This window comes from Capra hircus, chromosome 26 (genome assembly GCF_001704415.2).
Source record: "Capra hircus breed San Clemente chromosome 26, ASM170441v1, whole genome shotgun sequence".
Classification (NCBI taxonomy): Eukaryota; Metazoa; Chordata; class Mammalia; order Artiodactyla; family Bovidae; genus Capra; species Capra hircus.
This window is the reverse complement of record NC_030833.1, coordinates 6,018,993-6,038,298: the sequence shown is the minus strand read 5'-3', so window position 1 is coordinate 6,038,298 and position 19,306 is coordinate 6,018,993. Positions and strand designations below refer to the sequence as shown.

The window sequence follows — 19,306 nt, the reverse complement described above, 5'->3', positions numbered from 1 at the left end:
GTCGCCCGGAGTGCACCCCTGAGAGGGGCTGGCGCACCTTTTCTGTAAAGACGCAGTGGTAAATACGGCAAGCTTTGTGGGTCAGTCTCTGTCCCAGCCACCCAACACCACCAGGCAGTGCAACGCGGCCACAGAACAAGAGTGTGAAGGGGCGGCCGTGGCTGCGTCCCGTGGTGCTGGAGAAGACCCCCTCGTACAGCAAGGGGCTCAAACCAGTCCCTCCTAAAGGAAATCAACCCTGAATACTTGTTGGAAGGGCTGATGCTGAAGCTCCAATACTTTGGCCACCTGATGTGAAGAGCTGACTCATCAGAAAAGACTCTGAACCTGGTAAAGGTTGAAGGCAAAAGGAGAAGGGAGGGGCGGCAGAGGATGAGATGGTTAGACAGCATCTCCAACTCAAAGGACATGAATCTCAGCAAAGGCCGGGAGATAGGGAAGGACAGAGAGGTCTGGCGTGCAAAGACTTAGAGAGTGAGCAACAAAGTCCCAGTGAAACTTGATTTACAAGGACAGGCCGAGGGCTGGTTCAGTCCCGGGCTGAGGTTTTCTCCTCCTGCTCTCAGCGGTTGCTGCACACCAGGGGGCCCGTTCCATTGTCCGCTCATCAGCGGATTCTAAGGCTCCCTGGCTGCTCTTGCTATGAACGGTAACACAGACTGCGAAATCTCATTCTTCTCAAGTCTCCTCTTACTCCTTCCCAGCAAGCAGGCACCGCCCTAAGATCGCGCACCTGGTCCTTGGCCACCCCCCACCACGGCAGGAGGGCGTGCGGTCCCCGTGTGAGTGCTGGCCAGGCGCTGGGCAGTAGGGTGCAAGGCTCGCCCTCTGGTTGAGAAGGTCTGAGAGGCGAGGAGCCTCAGGACTCTGCAGAGGGTTAGACGCATCCTGCGGGCACTTCCAGCCACTGAGGGCACTGCCCTCCCATCCTATCCTTGGCACAACAGCCCCTGAACCTGACTGCTTCTCAGCACCCCTGCCACCCTGTGCCCAAGTCACTGCTCTCAGCTCCACTGTTCATATACGTTTGTTGAGTGAATGTCAGTAGTAGGATCAGTTAGGAAGAGTAAGAGCTTTCCCAAATGGAAGCTACACCCCAAGAAAACATTCCAAGAAAGGTTTTGGGGAAATCAGCATCAGTGACGAGAGAAAGAGGGCTTTCCTAAGCAAAGAGAACAGCAGGGAGAAGGCAGAGAGGGCGAAATGAGAAGCAAGTGCCTCTGGGGAGTGGGGCAGTGAAGAGCGGATCTGCTTGAGTAACCCAAAGGGCTTAGGTTTTTTGGAGACTCTATTAAAACAAACAAACAAATAAAGAAAAACCCAAACAAAAATGGTCCAGGGTGGGAAAGAAGGATTTCTTCAAACAGGTGCTAAGATCCATACCCCCATGCTTACTGCCCCAGGTCCAGCCCTGAACGATCCTCAAGTTGTTTTAGAGAATTATGAGGTCACAGAGAGGAGAGAATGTAAACTTCAGACAGGCCAGCTGGGATGCACTCAGATCCTCTCCTCTGGGATGAAGGATGTAGTCCCCCACTGCTGCTGGGGTCCTGCAGAAAGATAGTTCTCATAAGTTCAGTGTAACTATGGCAACTGGAAGGCTCACCAAAGGTCAATCCCCTTTCCAGGACTGAGACTCTGTCCCCTTGCCCCCAGAGTAACTTTGAAAGGCCACCCCAAGTTCAGAGCCCTCTGAGGCTTTCATTCTGACTATATCACAGAACATTCATATTCTAAGCCTATCAACAACCCCATCTGTGAGTGCCACTCCAAGAGCACCTAGCAGTAAATGCCCATTCATGACCATCTCAGAGAGAGCTGGATTTCCACAGACTCCAACATGGAATAATGGCCAACAGGGTAAACTTTGTCTTGGAGAACAGACAGTAAGGAGGAGGCAAATTATAGCTGGCAAGTCAAATCTGGCCCACTGCTAGCTTTTGTCAATAAAGTTTTATTGGAACAGAGTCATGCTTATTTATTTACACATTGTCTGAAGCTGCTTTCATCCTACAATGGCAGAGCTGAGTAGTTGCTATGGATACCACATGACCCGCAAAGCCTATACTTGCTACCTGGCCCTTTCCAAAAAGAAAAAAAAAAAAAAATGTTTGCCAACCCCAGTTCTAGATCATTTAAGAAGAAAGCACAGTTGTAAAACAAGGGTTCCTCCTCAAATGTCTTCTGGCATTTCTAGCAAGAAGTCTTCATGGGCTTGAGAGCTGCGTGTGATGCAGGCCTCTCTGGTAGACCTGGCATGTATACACGCAGTGTCATGTAGCCTCCCCTTGAATGGTGGAAGTGGTCTCTTCCTGAGATAAACCTCGCTGCCACAAACACATCAGATCACCGCGTCAGAATGCCAGTAACACAGCTCTCCTTCCGTGACCTGGAAGGGGTTCCTCCCTCTCCAGTCACTCCCAGCTTTGGCCACTAGTGACTGCAGGTCACAGAAGGGATGCTGTGTTTCTTAGTCTTCTGAGTAAATGCAAACTGAGGACTTCTCAGGCCAATGCCACCACAGCCATTCTAAGACGGCACGTCCACCTAGAACGTCAGTATCCACCTAGAACACGCCAACATGTTGGCAGACGGTGTCCACTCAACAGGGTCTTCTCCACAAGCATCGAAATAGAACCAGGTGGTTCTGGCTCATCTACTTGGGTGTCTCCAGAACAGCAGAAAGCTTCAGATCTAGACCACGGATGGGAAATGAAACTGGCAATAAGTAACGTATGGAACTCAATACTGGCTTAGGCATGCAACACCAGGGGAGGAGAGAAATATCCAGGTCAACCTGGATGTCCCGCAGAACACCAGGAGAACAGGTCTCAGGCTAGGAAGGATGTCTGAGCCAGGAAGTTTTAACTGTGTCAATGGCATGGCTTGTCACATTTAGCTAGAAATTAAATGCACTGCTTATTCCTAACAGATTCTACCAGGGTAACTGGGCACCACATGCTGGTCTTATTTATACACCCAGGAGCAGTGTTTGAGCATCACCTTGGACAGCGGTGAAGGACATGGGGCCACCACTGAGAGAGTCCCCACCTTCCTAACTTGATCTATTCTGTGCTCTCACTGAGGATGGCACAGCCAGAGCCAAACACACAGGACTGAGCTCAGCTCTGGCACCTCCGGGCCAGGTGGGCTCGGGCAAGTTATTTAACATTCAAGCCTTGTCTGTCTTTTCTGCAAAATAGGAAGGATGATATCCTCTTTATAGAAGGATTTGAATGATTCAAAGTAATGAATACGATGCATGTAGCCCAGGGCTTAGCCTCTAGGATTTCCACAGTGTGTGTTGTAGGTATTGATAGGATGGTGATGGTGGGATGGTGGTGATGATGAAATTTTTCTCTACCAGTAGATGCCGGGATTTGTTGAATGCCCACCTACCAGGTGCCAGCAGGATGCTTCTAACAGTGGAGAAGTAACAAACTTACAGGACCTGAAGAGATGAACAAAGAGGGAACCCGTCCCCAAGCCCTCAGCCTCTGAAAAGAGAACAAGTACCCCCTGGGTCTGCGTGTCCTGGCAGACACAGCCAATCTGCATTGCACAAAGCACTTGATAGCATCTCATTTTCTCTAATCTTAGTAATCTTCCTGGGTGTGTGTCCTGGAGGCTCTTTCAAGAATACAATTTATAGGACTGTCTGTCTGATGACCTAATAACTAGAGCTGAAATTGCTTTGCCTCCGTTTGTGCAGAATCTCCAGGGCTGCACCTTCCTGCAGCAGAATGCTAGTCGGCTAGTGAGGATGCTGCTTGTTTGATATTTTGGAATCCTTCAGATACAAAGAATCAGAGTCTTCTGATGAACCACAGGTGAACCATACGTCACCTATGAAGTAGAAGACCACTAACAGCACATTGTAGCCACAGGAGGCTGTCAAGTATGCCTCAGATAAGATTCCAGTTTCAAATGAAAAAAACACAAACAGTTCCTTCGCGCTTTAATGAGCATCACCACTGTTGGCAAGTACTCGCATTAAGGTTAAAAAGCTTTGTCAAGACTGAAGGTCAGAGAGCTCACCCTTGCAGACTTGTGTTGACTGCGCTAGGCCAGACTGTGGTAGTCAGAGTCCGTGATGAGCTGTGCTTATACATTTCAGGCAAGAATCCTATCATGTGGACAAGAAGTGCTTTCTTGTCACTGGGAAGAAATGCATCCCATTGCAAATGAGTTTCTGAATGAGAGAGCACAACATTACGGGGATATGTGTTTGTGTGTGTGTGCGTGCATGCGTGTGTGTGTGTGTGAGCATTTATACACGTGAACACACGTGTCCCAGTGAGCCCAAGGTTCTATAACTTTGAACTTTATGACTGAGGGCCCAGAGTCACATGGAACCTCTTTCCCTTATAGATTTCATCTCAAAAAGAACAGAATTTGTTAAAGCTGAAGGGAAGCTTCAAGAATACCAAATCCAACCCCTTCTGTAGTTACCCAGATGAGGAAACAGGCTCAGAGAGTTAGTGTGGCTTCTCCATGTTCCATGTGCTGCAAAATAATAGATGAGCAACTCTAAGAAAGTGATCTGGCCTCCGTGAGCTTCTCCTTCCTCAAATGGTAGAGCAGGGCCAGGCGGTTTAGAGCCTTTCAAACGCTTCACACCTGCCTCATCGGGATTAGAGCTATTCTGAGGGAGGTCAGCTCAGGGGAGGTAAAAATTAACTCATACTTTTTGCTTAAGAAAGCCACTTACAGGAGCAGTCATCTCACAAAGCCACAAGCAAAAACCTTCTCTGCACCGAAGTCAAGAACAAGATGGGGGGATTTTCTTTGTTCATGCTCCTCTGAGATAAATGTTGGAGTCCTGGCTCTAGTGATTTTTAAGACTCTTTTGTTGAAAGTGCTGTAAATCTAAATTATGATTTCATACCATGAGACACTGCACAGAGACAAGGGTATGCTTCAACAGGGAAGCATGCAACACTACAGGCCATATATTTCCAGAATCTTCATCAACAGGGAAGAAGAAATGGCTGGCTTGAGAAATGTCTTTTAAAAACCAAAGTGAGGCCCAGTTTCGCAACACTGATGGCTGCTTACATTTTCCTAGTTGCAATAAGTCTGCCAGGCTCCGAGGCATTCAACAGTCTCATCAGTTCTGAAAGCCATGTCAAATTGCCTTAAAATTCTCTGAGCATTCGATATATATATACACTTGTTAAAATTAATTACATCATTTAACATTTCTACACACATTATAGCTTTAAAATGTGTTACAGTCATTTTTATTAATTAATAAAGCTTTTAATGGGCAAAAATTGTACCATAAAATTATCCTGCATATTCTGCATATGGCTTTTACTCAGTTTTACTACTATTATCTTTAAATATTTCCCCCAAGTGGTAAGTCACTAATTCATAAACCAGAGTTTCTCACAGAAGTATACACAGGGAAGGAAAGCAATCTGACCACTGACTAAGGCCCACTCCACCTCCACCTCCAATCTCCCTAGAAAGGTGATGGGTACCCCAAACAGCTGACCTTGGGAACTCTGCCTGGCCCTGGGCAATGGCAGAAAGGCAAACATCCCGGCCAGTTTGCCCACAGAAAACGTAAGTAAGGGAACAGAAAACAGCTGCTTTTGCTGTTTGGTATGGAGAGTCCCCATTTTGCCTCTTTTTGAAAACATCCCATAATTGCTATCCACACTCACATACAGACACTCACACTCTCACATATATACTCCATGATGGGGCCTTGTGGCCCAGGTTTCTAAGGCCAAACCATCAATATCAATGACCCAATTGAAAAGTAAACAGCACAGAAGCCTGGACACTTCCAGACATACAGATGTTCAGAGCAGAGGCATAAGACATCCGGGAATAGATAGCCCTCGGTTCTTCTCATCCTACCCTGGAACGACAAGGGCCTAAATGAACTTCACTTGGGGCGAGTTTCCTACTCATTACATATGGTCTGGAGCTACTGATGGAAACAAGTTTACGGGAAGACCTTTCATAATTTACAGAGGCATCATCTGAGAACATCTATGCAATCAGACATCGATATGGAGCTACGGTCAGCTCTGAGTGGAACAGATGAAGCCACTAGTGAGAACTGCTTCTTAGAGTAACTGACCTAGAAGAAACTCACTAAGCACCTTAATTACCTGAAGCAGGGAGGGGTCTGCCCTTGGTGGCAGGGAGGATGGGAGCGTCACTCACCTGCTGTGTAACTCCAGCCCGGGATGTGAATGGACAGTTGGTTGGCTTGATGGTGACCACGGGTGGGACAACGAGTTGCCTGGTCCTCCTTGCGTTTTCTCATGGTGATCTGGTTAGTTCCCGCCTCTGCATTTTCCGAAGGAAGAGAGCCTCTCCAAGGACCCCTGCCAGCCTCCAAGTTCCCAAAACGCATCTGCCCCAACGATGGGTTTTCCTTCAAGAAACTTCCTTGCAAACTCAGGTTCCAGCGTGGGCCAAGGAGGTCCTGGTCTCCCTCCCAGAGCTCGGGCTTCAGGGCTCCGCTTCCAGGCTGTCGGTTCTCTGTGTCATCTACTCCATCTGGTGTCAGCCTGTGTGAACTGCAGCTCAGGTTGAGGGACAGGACGGATCTGTGCATCTTGGGGCCAGCAAGCTGAGGTGGCTCCACAGGGACCGAGAGGGACCTGTCCAGATAGTAGATGGGATTGGGACACGACTGGGACACCCTGAGATGGACACACGAGCTGAACACCAGCGGGCTCTTTCCTGCCCGTGACCGCGAGGTACCTGGAGAAAAACGATCCTCCCTGTGGTCAACATTGGTGACCCAGTACCCATGTCCCTCACACAGCTGTGCATGGGCCTCGGGGACCTTCGACCCCATCACACAGCTGTGTCTTGAGAACTCTGTACAGGTGAAAGGTCCATGGTGCTGAGTTGGATCGGCACCGCCAGCCAGAGCAGAGGGGTCCCCAAGCAGAGCATCCTGGGCCCTGCACTTGACGCAGAGTGGGTCCCCAACAGCCTCCCACACCAGGGTGCTGGCAGGGGGACCCACACGCCTGGCCGTGATGGTGATGGACGCAAAGCCCTTCTGGGAACCACTGCCTGGCTTCTCCTCCTTGGGTGGCGGCTTGGTCTGAACTCCCAGTCCTCCAGGAAGGAACTCGAAGGCCCTGTTAATGGTGACTCTGCTGCGATTAGCCAGAGACGGCTTCATGGGATATGCACACGGCGCAGGCGGCGCGGCCCCATTTTCTTTTGATTTATTCTCATCAATCAGCTGTGAAATGACTATGGATGAAATCATTTTTGTATTCTGAGATGCCAGAGTCCCCTGCAAATGGAAAAAGATGGCAATTATTCAAGCGGCTTGTTGTAATGCAGGCAGATAACTCTTTCAAGGGCCAAGAGGATGCTGGAGAGTGTCCTTCCTAATATTCAAGTGTTTCTCACCCAAGGCCGTTCATCACACACCTGACACCCACCACCTCTGAGTATCTGAAGGGCAGGACACCCATGTCTACTTGTGAAATGATTAGACATTCTGGAAAAATTCCTCTGACTGGGGAGTTGGTTTTGCTCTGCTGGCGTCTATACCGACCTTATTTAATGGTGTTTGTGTTGATGGGGATAATCAGATTTCAGCAATCACCTTCACCAGGCCCAGGAGCACCTGGATGCGGGTTCTCAGCTTCACAGAAGAGGGAAGATGCCTTCTGGAGGACGGCTGGGGCTCGGGGGCACATGTGTGCATGGGGGATGAGTCCAGGCTCCTCCATGGGATCAGCACAGGCGATTCCAGAGAGCACCCCCACTCCTGACCTCAGCCCCCGACTCCCCAGCAGAGTCCCCCATCTCCACTGGGTCTAGACTGGAATTCAGTCACTCACCCAGGCTCCACATCACAGGATCCAAGTCCAGAAGTCAAAATTAACGGAAATCGAATGCCCAAGCTTGACAACTGCCCAGAATAACACAGTAATGACAGTACATAACAGAATGGGATGGGGGTGGGGGTTGGGCCGAAACAGATGCAGTTTTACGGCATTTCAATGCCCAGGTACTTGAACGTGAATTTTTGTCCAGTACAACGATCAAGGGGCTGCATGCTTCCTAATCAGCAAATCTACGTCCTGACCGTCGATCACCAGGTGTCCAAGCACTGTGCTGTGATCTGTAATAAAGCATCTACCCAGGTCGAGACCAGGAAGAAAACTGCCCTCATTTTGATTTTATCACACGTGTGCATGAAGTACTGCAGAAAACCACACGGGAGACTGAGCGCGTCCAGCACCAGGGGATGCTCGCGGGGTTCTGAGTCGCTGTGTTGGCGTTCCTTATTCCAGGTGCTTCAGAGGAACGCTTGCATACACTGCAAGACACCCGAAATAACCCAGGGACCTGCTCGCCCCACGCTGCCTGCAGGATCTTCACTTCGGGGCCCTGAAGGCATAACTGTGCTCAGCACTGACCACAGCAGCTCGTGAACGCCAAGGAACCCGAGGATCACCTGGGATGTTACACTTGCAGGTTTCCCAGACTCCAAATCTGAGGGTCTGTGGGTGGGGCCCAGGCATCTGCATTTTAGCCAACATTCCTGGCAGCCTGATGCAGGTGATGACCCAGGGAGCTCACGGAAAACCGCGGACAGAGCTGTGGGGTGGCTGGTCTTTCCAAACAGGGGAGGGCCTGCGTTTGATGAGAGCAGATTGTTCTCTTCTTCTAAGATGGGATAAGAAAGTGCAGTGGCTTTTTCTTTTCTTTAGAGCAGGATTCATATTCACTTAGCTACCAGAATGCTCTCCTCCAGCTGGACTTCTGATTGGAGGACCCGTGCATGGGATCTTAGCACCCAAGACTCCTTGCATCCTTGCTATTAGACATGGGAAGAGGGACACTTTGTCTTTCTTGGTTTTTCCTTTGTTTTCTCGTTTTCATGGCAATCTCCATCAGCTCACAGGTGTTAACATTTGAAAGATATATGTTAACACTGTAAATCAACCATACTCCAATATAAAATGAAAATGAAAAGTAAAGATATGTGGCAAGTTGCAAATTCAAAAGATGACAAGTTAGGTGAATAAGAAGAATGGAGAGGAGTGTGATCTTGAAAATCGTCCTTTAAAAAATCAAAACGTTGGGCTTCCCTGTCGAACCAGTGGTCAAGACTCCATTCTTCCATTGAAGGGGGTCGGGGTTTGATCTCTGGTTGAGGAACAAGATCCCAAATGCCATGTGGCGTGGCCAAGAAAACATAAAAGAACAAAACAAAGTAAAAGAACCAGAACTAGCCTTCCAAGAGAAAAATAAATATCCATGGCAGAATCAGGGCAGCTCTGGGTAGTCCAGTGGTTAAGCCTCCACATGTCCACGGCAGGGGGCACAAGATTGACCCCTGGTCGGAGAACTAGGATCTCAAATGCTGCGCAGCACAGCCAGTGGTAATAATAAACATCATGGCTACCTTTCTCCAGATGGCCAGTGCGAGCCAGGCTCTGCCTGAACCTCTTCTCTAAAGCAGGGGCTCCTCTTCAGCGGTTTTCAGTCCAGGATACACAGAATCATCTGGGTGCTTATAAAACCCCCAATGCTCAGGCCTCCTCTCCAATGATTCCTTTAGAATCCTTGGGGGTGGGGCCCAGGCGTTGGTGCTTTTTATTTATTTTAAATTAATTTATTTATTAGAATTGGAGGCTAATGATTTTACAATATTGTGGTGGTCTTTGCTACACATCGACATGAATCAGCCACAGGTCTACATGTGCCCCTCTCCCGTCTCAAACCTCTTTAAAGCTTCCAGTTGATTGCAGGGCCAGTGATGCAGACAGCCACTGGGATGTTCGAGACCCCTCCCACTCCCTCCCCACAACCCTGCAAGCACCACGTTCCAGGGCTGTCGTTTACTCACAAGAAACCAAAGTTCACCTGGTGCCAACCCCAGGTCACTTGACTTGAATATCGTTGCTCCCACTTTAGTAAAATTTCGTTCTGATAATAATTGCTCCCATGCAATCTGCAAAGTGCTTAATCACACCCAGGAGGAATTCCTTTGACACTGGTCTTCCAAGAGCAAAACAAATATCCATGTTGGAAACGGGGCAGCCCTGGTCTTGGAGTGCAAGTCTCCCCAAGTTTGGGCCAGTGAGCACCTGCAGAGAGAACACCTGGGATTTAAATCTGTGTCTTATGCAGATTTCTGAATCCCTCCCTCCGGAGACCTAAGGTGAGTCAGGATCTCAGGGGATAAGGCTCAGAAGTTGTATTTTTAAGCATCTGCCAGGTGAGTCTTCTGTACAGGTAAGATAGAGAGGATGCTGGGCCAGGTGCTTCCAGACTGGCCACAGGACTGTGGAGGCAGCCTTGGTTTCCACAGCTATAGAGCCAGGGGACAAACAGGGTAATCGTCGTGGAGAAGCCAGGCTGCCTCGTACTGTGGCCCCCAGCATTAAAGGGGACTCCATCCTTTAGGCTCAAGATCTCATGAGAGCCTTGGCCTTGATACAAACAAGGGGTGTCAGAAATGAGGGGTGTGTTTCTAGGAGTGGGTGAAGGCCATCTCACCTGGAACAAGGGCAGACCAGAAAACGACTCTCGTTGCGTCAAGCCGGCTGCTCGCCTGAGCTGAGTCAGGGAGCCACGGTCAGGAGCCCAGAGCACCCACGCTAGACGGATACCCTCAGGGCTATGGGTTTACAGACGCAGGTCCTAGAGGCCCAGAGGATGGGCCAGAGACTCAACCACCATTTCACTACTGTGGGGCTGCAAGTGCTGCTGTGACTTTGATCCCATTAGATGCAAACAGATAAGGGAAGTCTCACATGAATGATGTGAATCTGAACTTACTTCTGAACCTCCATCATCATTCCAGATGTCAGAGTGACAGAAGCCCAGTTTCAAAGGAAAATCCATTTCCCTTCACTACCTCATACGGGAGTTGTGGAGATCAAAACCAAGGATGGGCGTGAAAGTACCTCCCAAGACATGAACATTCTGTGTAACTCCCCGGGTATAACTTGTCTTGTAAGTTAGCAGAAATTAGTGGATATCTGATATAAGCAAACCTATGGAGGCATGAGAGGGTATTTTTATCAAAACTGTGCATGTTTTACTGGAATTTATAATGAATGCATTTGAGGTTGAGTTGCATCAATGAAAACAACCCATTACATACCCAATACATTGAAATTTTGTTAATATGACTGTAGAATAAATGTAATTATTTTAAATGCAAATTCTGTTATTCATAACATAGAGTCATAGTCAAACCATTTACAGTAAGTCTCCTACATATGAACTTTCAAGTTGCAAGCTTGCAAAGATATAAACATGTTTCCAGCCCCTGTATGCCAGCTGTTGTACTATACTGCTGTATTTTTCAAGATGCTGTAAGATTAAAAATGGTTTTTTTTAATTTTCTGTTTGTTTTTATGTATACACTATTTGTGTGAAAAAATATTATAAACATATTACAGTACAGTACTAGACAGATTGTGTTAGTTGGGTACCGAGGTTAACTTTGATGGACTTCCGAACAGACTGGATTTATGAACATGCTCTTGGAATGGAACTTTTTCGTAGGTAGGGGACTTACTGTATTTATTTGCGCATCCACTATTTGCTGAGCACCTACTATGTGCCAGGCTCTGTGATGGGTGCAGAGGGAGCTTCCTGGCTTCATAGAATTAACAGACTGGAGGTCACATCAAGCAGGTCATCAAACTGCCAGGCCAGGGATTATTAGATTAAAGTTTACTGAATTTCTTTCAGGTGTTTAGATTCAGTTTTTTTTTTTTTTTTAGATTCAGTTTTGACAAAAGCCCCAACCAATAAACAGAGAGATTAAAAAGGAAACATTGTATTCTTTGCCCTTCAATCTACATCACAATTGTATGGGCAGTTTCATTTATGAAATCCTATTTTCTCACTGAGATCTAGTAAATAACTAAAGTTAAGATCTAAACTCCCAAAAATCAGTCTGTTTCCTAGGGCTGCTCTAACAAAGTACCACAGTCTGTGTGGCTTACGCAACAGAAATTTTGTTTTCTCACAGCTCTAGAGGGCTCCTTAGATGGCACTAATGGTAAAGAACCGGCCTGCCAATGCAGGAGACTTAAGAGAGGCAGGTTTGATCCCTGGGCCAGGAAGATCCCCTGGAGGAGGGCATGGCAACCCACTCCAGTGGGTACGACTCTTGCCTGGAGAATCCCATGGACAGAGCAGCCCGGTGGGCTACAGTCCATGGGGTTGCAAAGAGTTGGACACGACTGAAGTGACCTAGCAGCAGCAGCTGGAACCTAGAAGTTCAAGATCAAGGTGGAAGTAGCTCTGAGCCTCCTCCGGGTATCTTCAGAGTTCCTTCCTTCTGTGTGTGTCTATGTCCTAAACCCTCCCTACAAGGACACCAGTCATATTAGATGATGGTCCATCCTCCCTAACAACCTCACTGAGCCTGAATCGTCTCCTTAAAGACCCTGTTCTAAACACACACTCTGAGGTTCTAGAAGTGAGGACTTCCGCATATAAATTTGGGGTGGGGGGCACAGTTGAGTCCATAACAGACTCCACTTCGTCACATCACGTCCTGCTCTCTTCTGGGCTGGGAAACCAAGAAAGAGAGGAGACAGACGGGCCGCTTGGTATGCCTATCCAGCTAGCGCTTTTCAAACAGGACAAACTTTCTTTAAAAGTAATCACATCTTTTACATCAAATATCTTTCCCAATTAAGCTGTTTCAAGGTGTCACTCCATCTGTCCTTGGTTAACTGAACATGGCTTTGAAACAAGATGTCTTTTATCTAATATAAAATTAACTGATGTAAGAGTTGATTGGAGAGGAAGAAAATAATCTCGTATGTAAAGTGGAACATTCAAGGTCAGAGAGAGGTCAAATGAGTTGGGTTTCATGTCAGGCTTTTGGTAGTAAATCATCCCTTTCCTGACCATCCCATACAACACTCTCTTGTTCATAAATGCTGCTTTAAGATATCGATTTCTTTTAAAGGTTTCAAACATGATTCTATAGTGCTGATAATGACTTTCATAGCTTTATGCATTTTATTGATTGTTTTTAACTTTATATTTACGCCTTAAGGCATATTACTAAGAAAGGCTCCATTTCATAAATTGAAGGATGAGAGAGAGAAAACAGCAGGTGAGCAGGAAGATCCTATCCTGAACCACAGGAGTAAGGGTGCTTCTATTCCTGTAGCAATTTATTTTCTCCAAATGAATTTGGATCAGCATCAAATTCAATCTCTAGCTTTGAAATCTGTATTATTCTCCATGAGACAGTTCTTTCCTTTTCCATAGCTGCTCTGCAGACTACAACTTTATTTGCCAGTGGAGCCTCTGTTGCCACCTCTCGACGGATACACTCTGTAGTTACCTTTGCATCAGCTGCAAGCGAGCTCACTCCTGCTTCGGGGACCTAAAATCATCTTCTCTAGGTCATCTGCCAACCCAGCGACATCTCATCCTAAGTGTAAGAGTATTTTCAAATGTTCCTCTGGCATGTAACAATAAGGAAAGATGGTTTTAAGACAAAATGGAAAAATTGGAGATTTTCTCCCTCTCCAGCCTGCAGCTCTTATCTCTCCACACATTCACTAGAATCCAGAGGATTCAATGCAGTGTAATATATGACAGCGAAAATCTGGCAAGAATCTAAATGTTTTCTCAAAGCGGATTGGGTAAGTCAATCATGGCACGCACGACTGCCTCATATTCTGTAGAAATTAAAACTAAGGATTACAAAGAATTCAAATGATATGGGAAGTTGCCTGTGATAGAATGGTATGTAATACAAGAACACTATAAATGTTGATATACATTACAGTTGCACGCTTAAAAATGCATGAGAAAAATAAGGGAAATAAATACATAAGTATTTATATATTTATATATTATTATATTATTTATATATATTTATATATTATTTATATATTCCTACATTTTCCTAAGTGTCTATATGAAATTGCCATTGTTTTTGCTATCAGGAAATTTAAAAAAAAATTTTTTTAAAGAAAACTCGGTTCCATAATTCATTCCTTTTAAGCAATCACTTGGCTGGAGAAGTGCCTGCATATCATTTCTATGGCTTCGATGAATTTGAAAGGAAAAGTGATCAATCTTTCGGAGGCTCTGGTGGAGAGGCAGAGATTTATGGCGGTTACAAAGGAAGGGCACGTGTTTGGAGTGTTTCATCATCTGAGAGCATCCTTATAACACCCACTGAGAGACAAGCCTTAAGAGCTCAAAGTTAGGAGGGAAATTTGAAAGTCACACTACTGTCGTGATCAAAGCAGAGGATCCGGATCATCGCAAAGTAGATGTTTAGAAGGTGCGGTCTCTGAGAGTTAGCCCAGTTATAGATAATGACCACGTGTGAGTATATGAGTGTGTGTGCGTGTGTGTGTGTATTATTGAGATCCAGCCACACGGGTCCAAAGCTCTGTATCGTGAATGACCAAACTGATTGATTTCAATATCAACCAGAAAAATGCTGGAATCTACTAGCTCAATGTGAACCAGGTGGGAAAGATCTTCAGGTGGTATCTTTCTTGTTAAAAAAGCAGCAGCTGACCTTCACATTATCCTCCACTTCTTAATGGACATCTCCTCCCAGGGATGGTTCTCAGTGGCCCATGGCTCCTCCAACTCATTTCCCTCCCTGCCACCCGGGGTTCCTGCTTTCAGGGAGCACATTAATTCTAGTTACACACCTGCACGTCTCAGGGAGCTCTGTGTGCCACATAGAAATGGCTTTAAATATTGACGGCTAAATCTCAGGACCCAGAATAGTGGCCTTCAACCATTGTGTGAGATTTCAGCCTGGGATCTCTGAGGAAATGTTGAACTTTATTAAACACAAAGTTAAATTAAAGGATAATACCTAAGATGAGTATTTAGGGTGCAAAATTATTTTTTACCTTGGCTATATTAATGCTATGTGGGATCATTTCTTATAATTCCACTCTCTCTCATAATTACAAAAGTTGGCAGCAGAACTACCATTTGTGAAAGACAAAAGATGCCTTGTAAACTGTAACACTTCAGACAATTCTCTCAGGCAGGAAAGTCCATAGTTCAAGTTCTGTTCACTGGAATGAGACTTTCTCTACACCAGCCCTGTTGAGCAAGATCAGAACAAAAGCTTTGGAGCCAGACAGCTTATGAGCTGTGAGATTTGGGGCAAGTCAACTCCTGGAGCTACTGAAGCTTTCATTTTATCATCTGCAAAATAGGTATAATATCAATACAGTTGTCCCTCAGAATCCAGCGGGGGTTGGTTCCAGGACCCCACCCCCTCAGATACCAGAATCCAAGGATGCTCAAGCCCCTTGTGTAAATTTCAGAGTGTTTGCAATATAACCTATGCACATCCTCCTGTCTACTTTAAACCATCTCTAGATCATTTATAGCCTGCGGTACTGTGTAAATGTTATATCGACATATAAACTAGCATGTTCAAGTTTTACTCTTTAGAATTTTCAGGGTTTCTTTTCCCAAATAGCTCCAATCTACAGTTTGGTGAACCCACAGATGAAGAATCCATGGACATGGAAAGCCAATGGTCTCTCCTTCCTGGGATTGTGGTTAGGTGAAAAGAGTCAGATAGAGCCTGGCATGTGATATGCTGTCAACATTACCACTGTGTACACAGAGTTCTTTATTGTCTAGCATCAGAAACATTTCATTTTGTGAACATGACCTCTAATTTCCTTCCCTGTGTGAGACCACTGGCATTTTTCGCAGTCATGACAACCTGTGCTAGCTTGTTAGATTTCAAATTACCTCTTCTCCACCTTCAAAATGCCGCATGGCATCATCCATCCTCTCCAGCAGATTCATTTTGGTTTAAAGTTGAGATTTGATCACCATACTCTCCTTTGATACTGCAAATCTACAAATTATTGGTCGATTATAAAAGGATAAATGAATACACACTGCATACTTTAACGTAAAGTGTTAGTCATGATGGTTAGATTTTCTGCTGCGTTGATCCCGCTTATAACTAAACAAAATAAAATGCAAACACATCACAACTAGGCCAGTGATCATGTTTTACAGTTGGGTGCCTTTTGCTGCCTACTCTAGGAGTTAGAAACATATGTTACCTCAGCGAAGTCAGATCTCTTCTCTGGAACATCAGACTGGAGATTTTTAAGGGCAATTTGATCGTGGGGGCTGTACTGGCTGTCCCGTAATCCTAGGCAAAAGGAAATAATATTGCTACTTTTTAGTATACAAAAGGATAAAGTGGAGTATATAACTTTACTATAAAATTTAATGTCACCTGCTCAAGTATTATGGGCTTCCCAGGTGGCACTAGCGGTAAAGAATCTGCCCGACAATGCCTGAGATGTAAGAGACACAGGTTTGATCTCTGGGTCAGGGACAATCCTCTGGAGGAGGGCACGGCAATCCACTCCAGTATTCTTGCCTGGAGAATCCCACGGACCGAGGACCCTGGTGGACTATAGTCCATGCGGTCTCAAAGAGTCGGAAATGATTGAAGCGGCTTAGCACGCAAGTATTATATGAACCAATCATGAATCTAGGCTACTTGGACCCATGATAAAAACCTTGTCTGTTCCCCTCATCCACTCCACCTGCTCCATGGAGGCTCTGAGTTCACTGTTAACTCAGTTTATCAGGCTGCAAGATGCCTTCTTCCACACTGTTGCTTTATGTTCCCAGACTCGGTAATATTAATAAGTGAACAAGTTTAGCCTTCACACACTCACCCGTGCTCTGAGTTTGCACCCAGCAGAAGAGAGAATCACGTCTATGGATTTCTCAACATCCCTGGAGTTAAGAAAGCCTGAACTGCAAGATCAACTTTCATCCAACCTCTTAACACAATCATTCTGTAAGGAGCTGTGAGTGACTCAAACACTGATACAGAAGCTGCTTTGGAATATCTGAGGATTATTTTGCGATGACATTGTGAGGAAAAAATGAGACACCATGGACCACCCTGCACATAAACACCAGCCACAGCAGCAGCCTAGAGTGTCTTCAGGTCCACGTGCTCACAGCAGGAGCCCATAATTGTAGAACCTGGGCTCGGGTCCTGGCTCCACCATCCACCAGCTTGGAAACTACGGACGAGTCTATGGAATCGCTCTATGGAATTTCCTCATCCACCCAATCTGCCCTGCACCCCTCATGGAAAGCTGAGGAGAAGGAAGTCGCACTTTGCAGTGCAAGCCTGCAGTATCAGGACGTCTGCCTCGTATCCTGCTGCCAAAGCAGGACTGTGAGTCAAGCCCATGAAGGTGGGTAGCGATCAGCCTTCACTGCAACACAGTCCTGGGTTACAGCGTTGCCTTCACAATGCAGCTATTCCAAGGAGAGTGATTTTCCAAAAGGCTGCAAAGAATGCTTTCCCAGCTGCTGGTGCTGATGATGAGAAAGAAGAGATCTAAGAAAGCGGCTCTCTAATTTAGCATCTTTATCAGTTCATAAGAAGTGAAGTGAAGTGAAGTCGCTCAGTCATGTCCAACTTTTTGCGACCCCACGGACTGTAACCTACCAGGCTCCTCTGTCCATGGGATTTTCCAGGCAATAGTAGTGGAGTGGATTGACATTTCCTTCTCCAGAGGATCTTCCCAACCCAGGGATCAAACCCAGGTCTCCTGCATTGTAGATAGACGCTTTACCATCTGAGCCACCAGGGAAGTCCACAAGAAGGGTTTATTAAAGAGTTTAGATAAAATTTCAAGCATCTTATGGGGGAAATGATAAGCTATGGCATTTTCAAGTTTGGCAGATTTGCAAAAGCATCAGGATATGGCAATTTCAAGGGCCACCATTGACCCATCCAAAACATCCACGTCTTATCTCATCCTTGGTGATAACAGAGCCCCCATCAGATCCACCTGGACGTGTGGCTGTGTCCCCATCTGAGCCTGGTACTGAGTGACAGAGACGTTCATCCAACATGATGTGCACGATTACTTCCCGTGAAGCACAAATATAAGACTTGAAAGATGTCATGGATTTCTGTGCAGAGTCGATGCATCATGATGAACTGACAATAAAGCTGATGAAGACGGAAATCTCCTGGCTCTGGTCTGTGCTTAAGAATTCTGCAGTCAGCACAGGCCTGGGGCCAGACCAGCCTGGTCTGCATTCCAGCTTGGCCCCGAGCTCACCTGCATAGGGGAGGTGCTTGCCCTCCCTCCACATTATGGATGAGAGCCTTCATCTCTAAAATGCAGGTAATAACACCTCCTTCCCAGCCTTGTGATCCATGCACTACAGGTTCTGTATGTTACCAGGGGTGGGATGTGGGGTTCAGTTCAGTTCAGTTCAGTCGCTGAGTCGTGTCCAACTCTTTGCGACCCCATGAATTGCAGCAGAGTCTTCTCCAACACCACAGTTCAAAAGCATCAATTCTTCGGCGGTCAGCTTTCTTCACAGTCCAACTCTCACATCCATACATGACTACTGGAAAACCCATAGCCTTGACTAGAGGGACCTTTGTTGGCAAAGTAATGTCTCTGCTTTTGAATATGCTTTCTAGGTTGGTCATAACTTTGTGGTTAATGCTCGGTAAATAACCCTGGTTATGATCATTAATGAGCGGGTCCACGGCAGTTGCTCCTCTCCCACCCAGACCCAGACAGTCCCTATCACCAAGACATCAGTGGTCACTGGAATCAGACCACAAAGTCCCAGGCTTTCTAACTATGTGTGTGACTTTGGGCAAGTGATTCTGCATCCCTTATCTCCTTGCTATGAAGTGGACATAGTGGGGCTTACTTCACAGAGTTCTTGAAAAAAGGTGAAGTAACCTAAATAGCACAATGCTCAAAATATAACAACATGCAATGAATATCACTTCATGGCAAAGAGATGGGGAACCAGTGGAAACAGTGACAGACTTTATTTTCTGGGGCTCCAAAAAGACTGCAGATGACTGCAGGTGACTACAGCCATGAAATTAAAAGATACTTGCTCCTTGGAAGAAAGCTATGACAAACCTAGACAGCATATTAAAAAGCAGAGATATTACTTTGCCAACAAAGATCTGTCTACTCAAAGCTATGGTTTTTCCCTTAGTCATGTATGGATGTGAGAGTTGGACCATAAAGAAAGCTGAGCACCAAAGAATTGTTGCTTCTGAACTGTGGTGTTGAAGAAGACTCTTGAGAGTCCCTTGGACTGCAGGGAGATCAAACCAGTCCATCCTAAAGCAGATCAGCCCTGAGTGGTCATTGGAAGGACTGGTGCTGAAGCTGAAGCTCCAATTCTTTGGCCACTAGATGCAAAAAGCTGACTCATTAGAAAAGACCCTGATGCTGAGAAAGATTGTAGGCAGGAGGAGAAGGAGACAACAGAGGATGAGATGGTT

The 19,306-nt window shown here is 46.2% G+C and overlaps 1 protein-coding gene across 1 annotated transcript in view; it reads right to left on the bottom strand.

The window, feature by feature from the left end:
- The window catches only part of C26H10orf90 (chromosome 26 C10orf90 homolog), a 243,569-nt gene that overhangs the window by 68,795 nt on the left and 155,468 nt on the right, over positions 1 to 19,306 (bottom strand). The window contains exons 3-4 of the mRNA XM_013975309.2: positions 16,062 to 16,153; positions 6,184 to 7,279 (exon numbers count right to left, since the gene is read on the bottom strand). Of these exons, the coding sequence (XP_013830763.2) occupies positions 6,184 to 7,279; positions 16,062 to 16,153 (1,188 nt within the window). The remainder of the gene's footprint in view (positions 1 to 6,183; positions 7,280 to 16,061; positions 16,154 to 19,306) is intronic.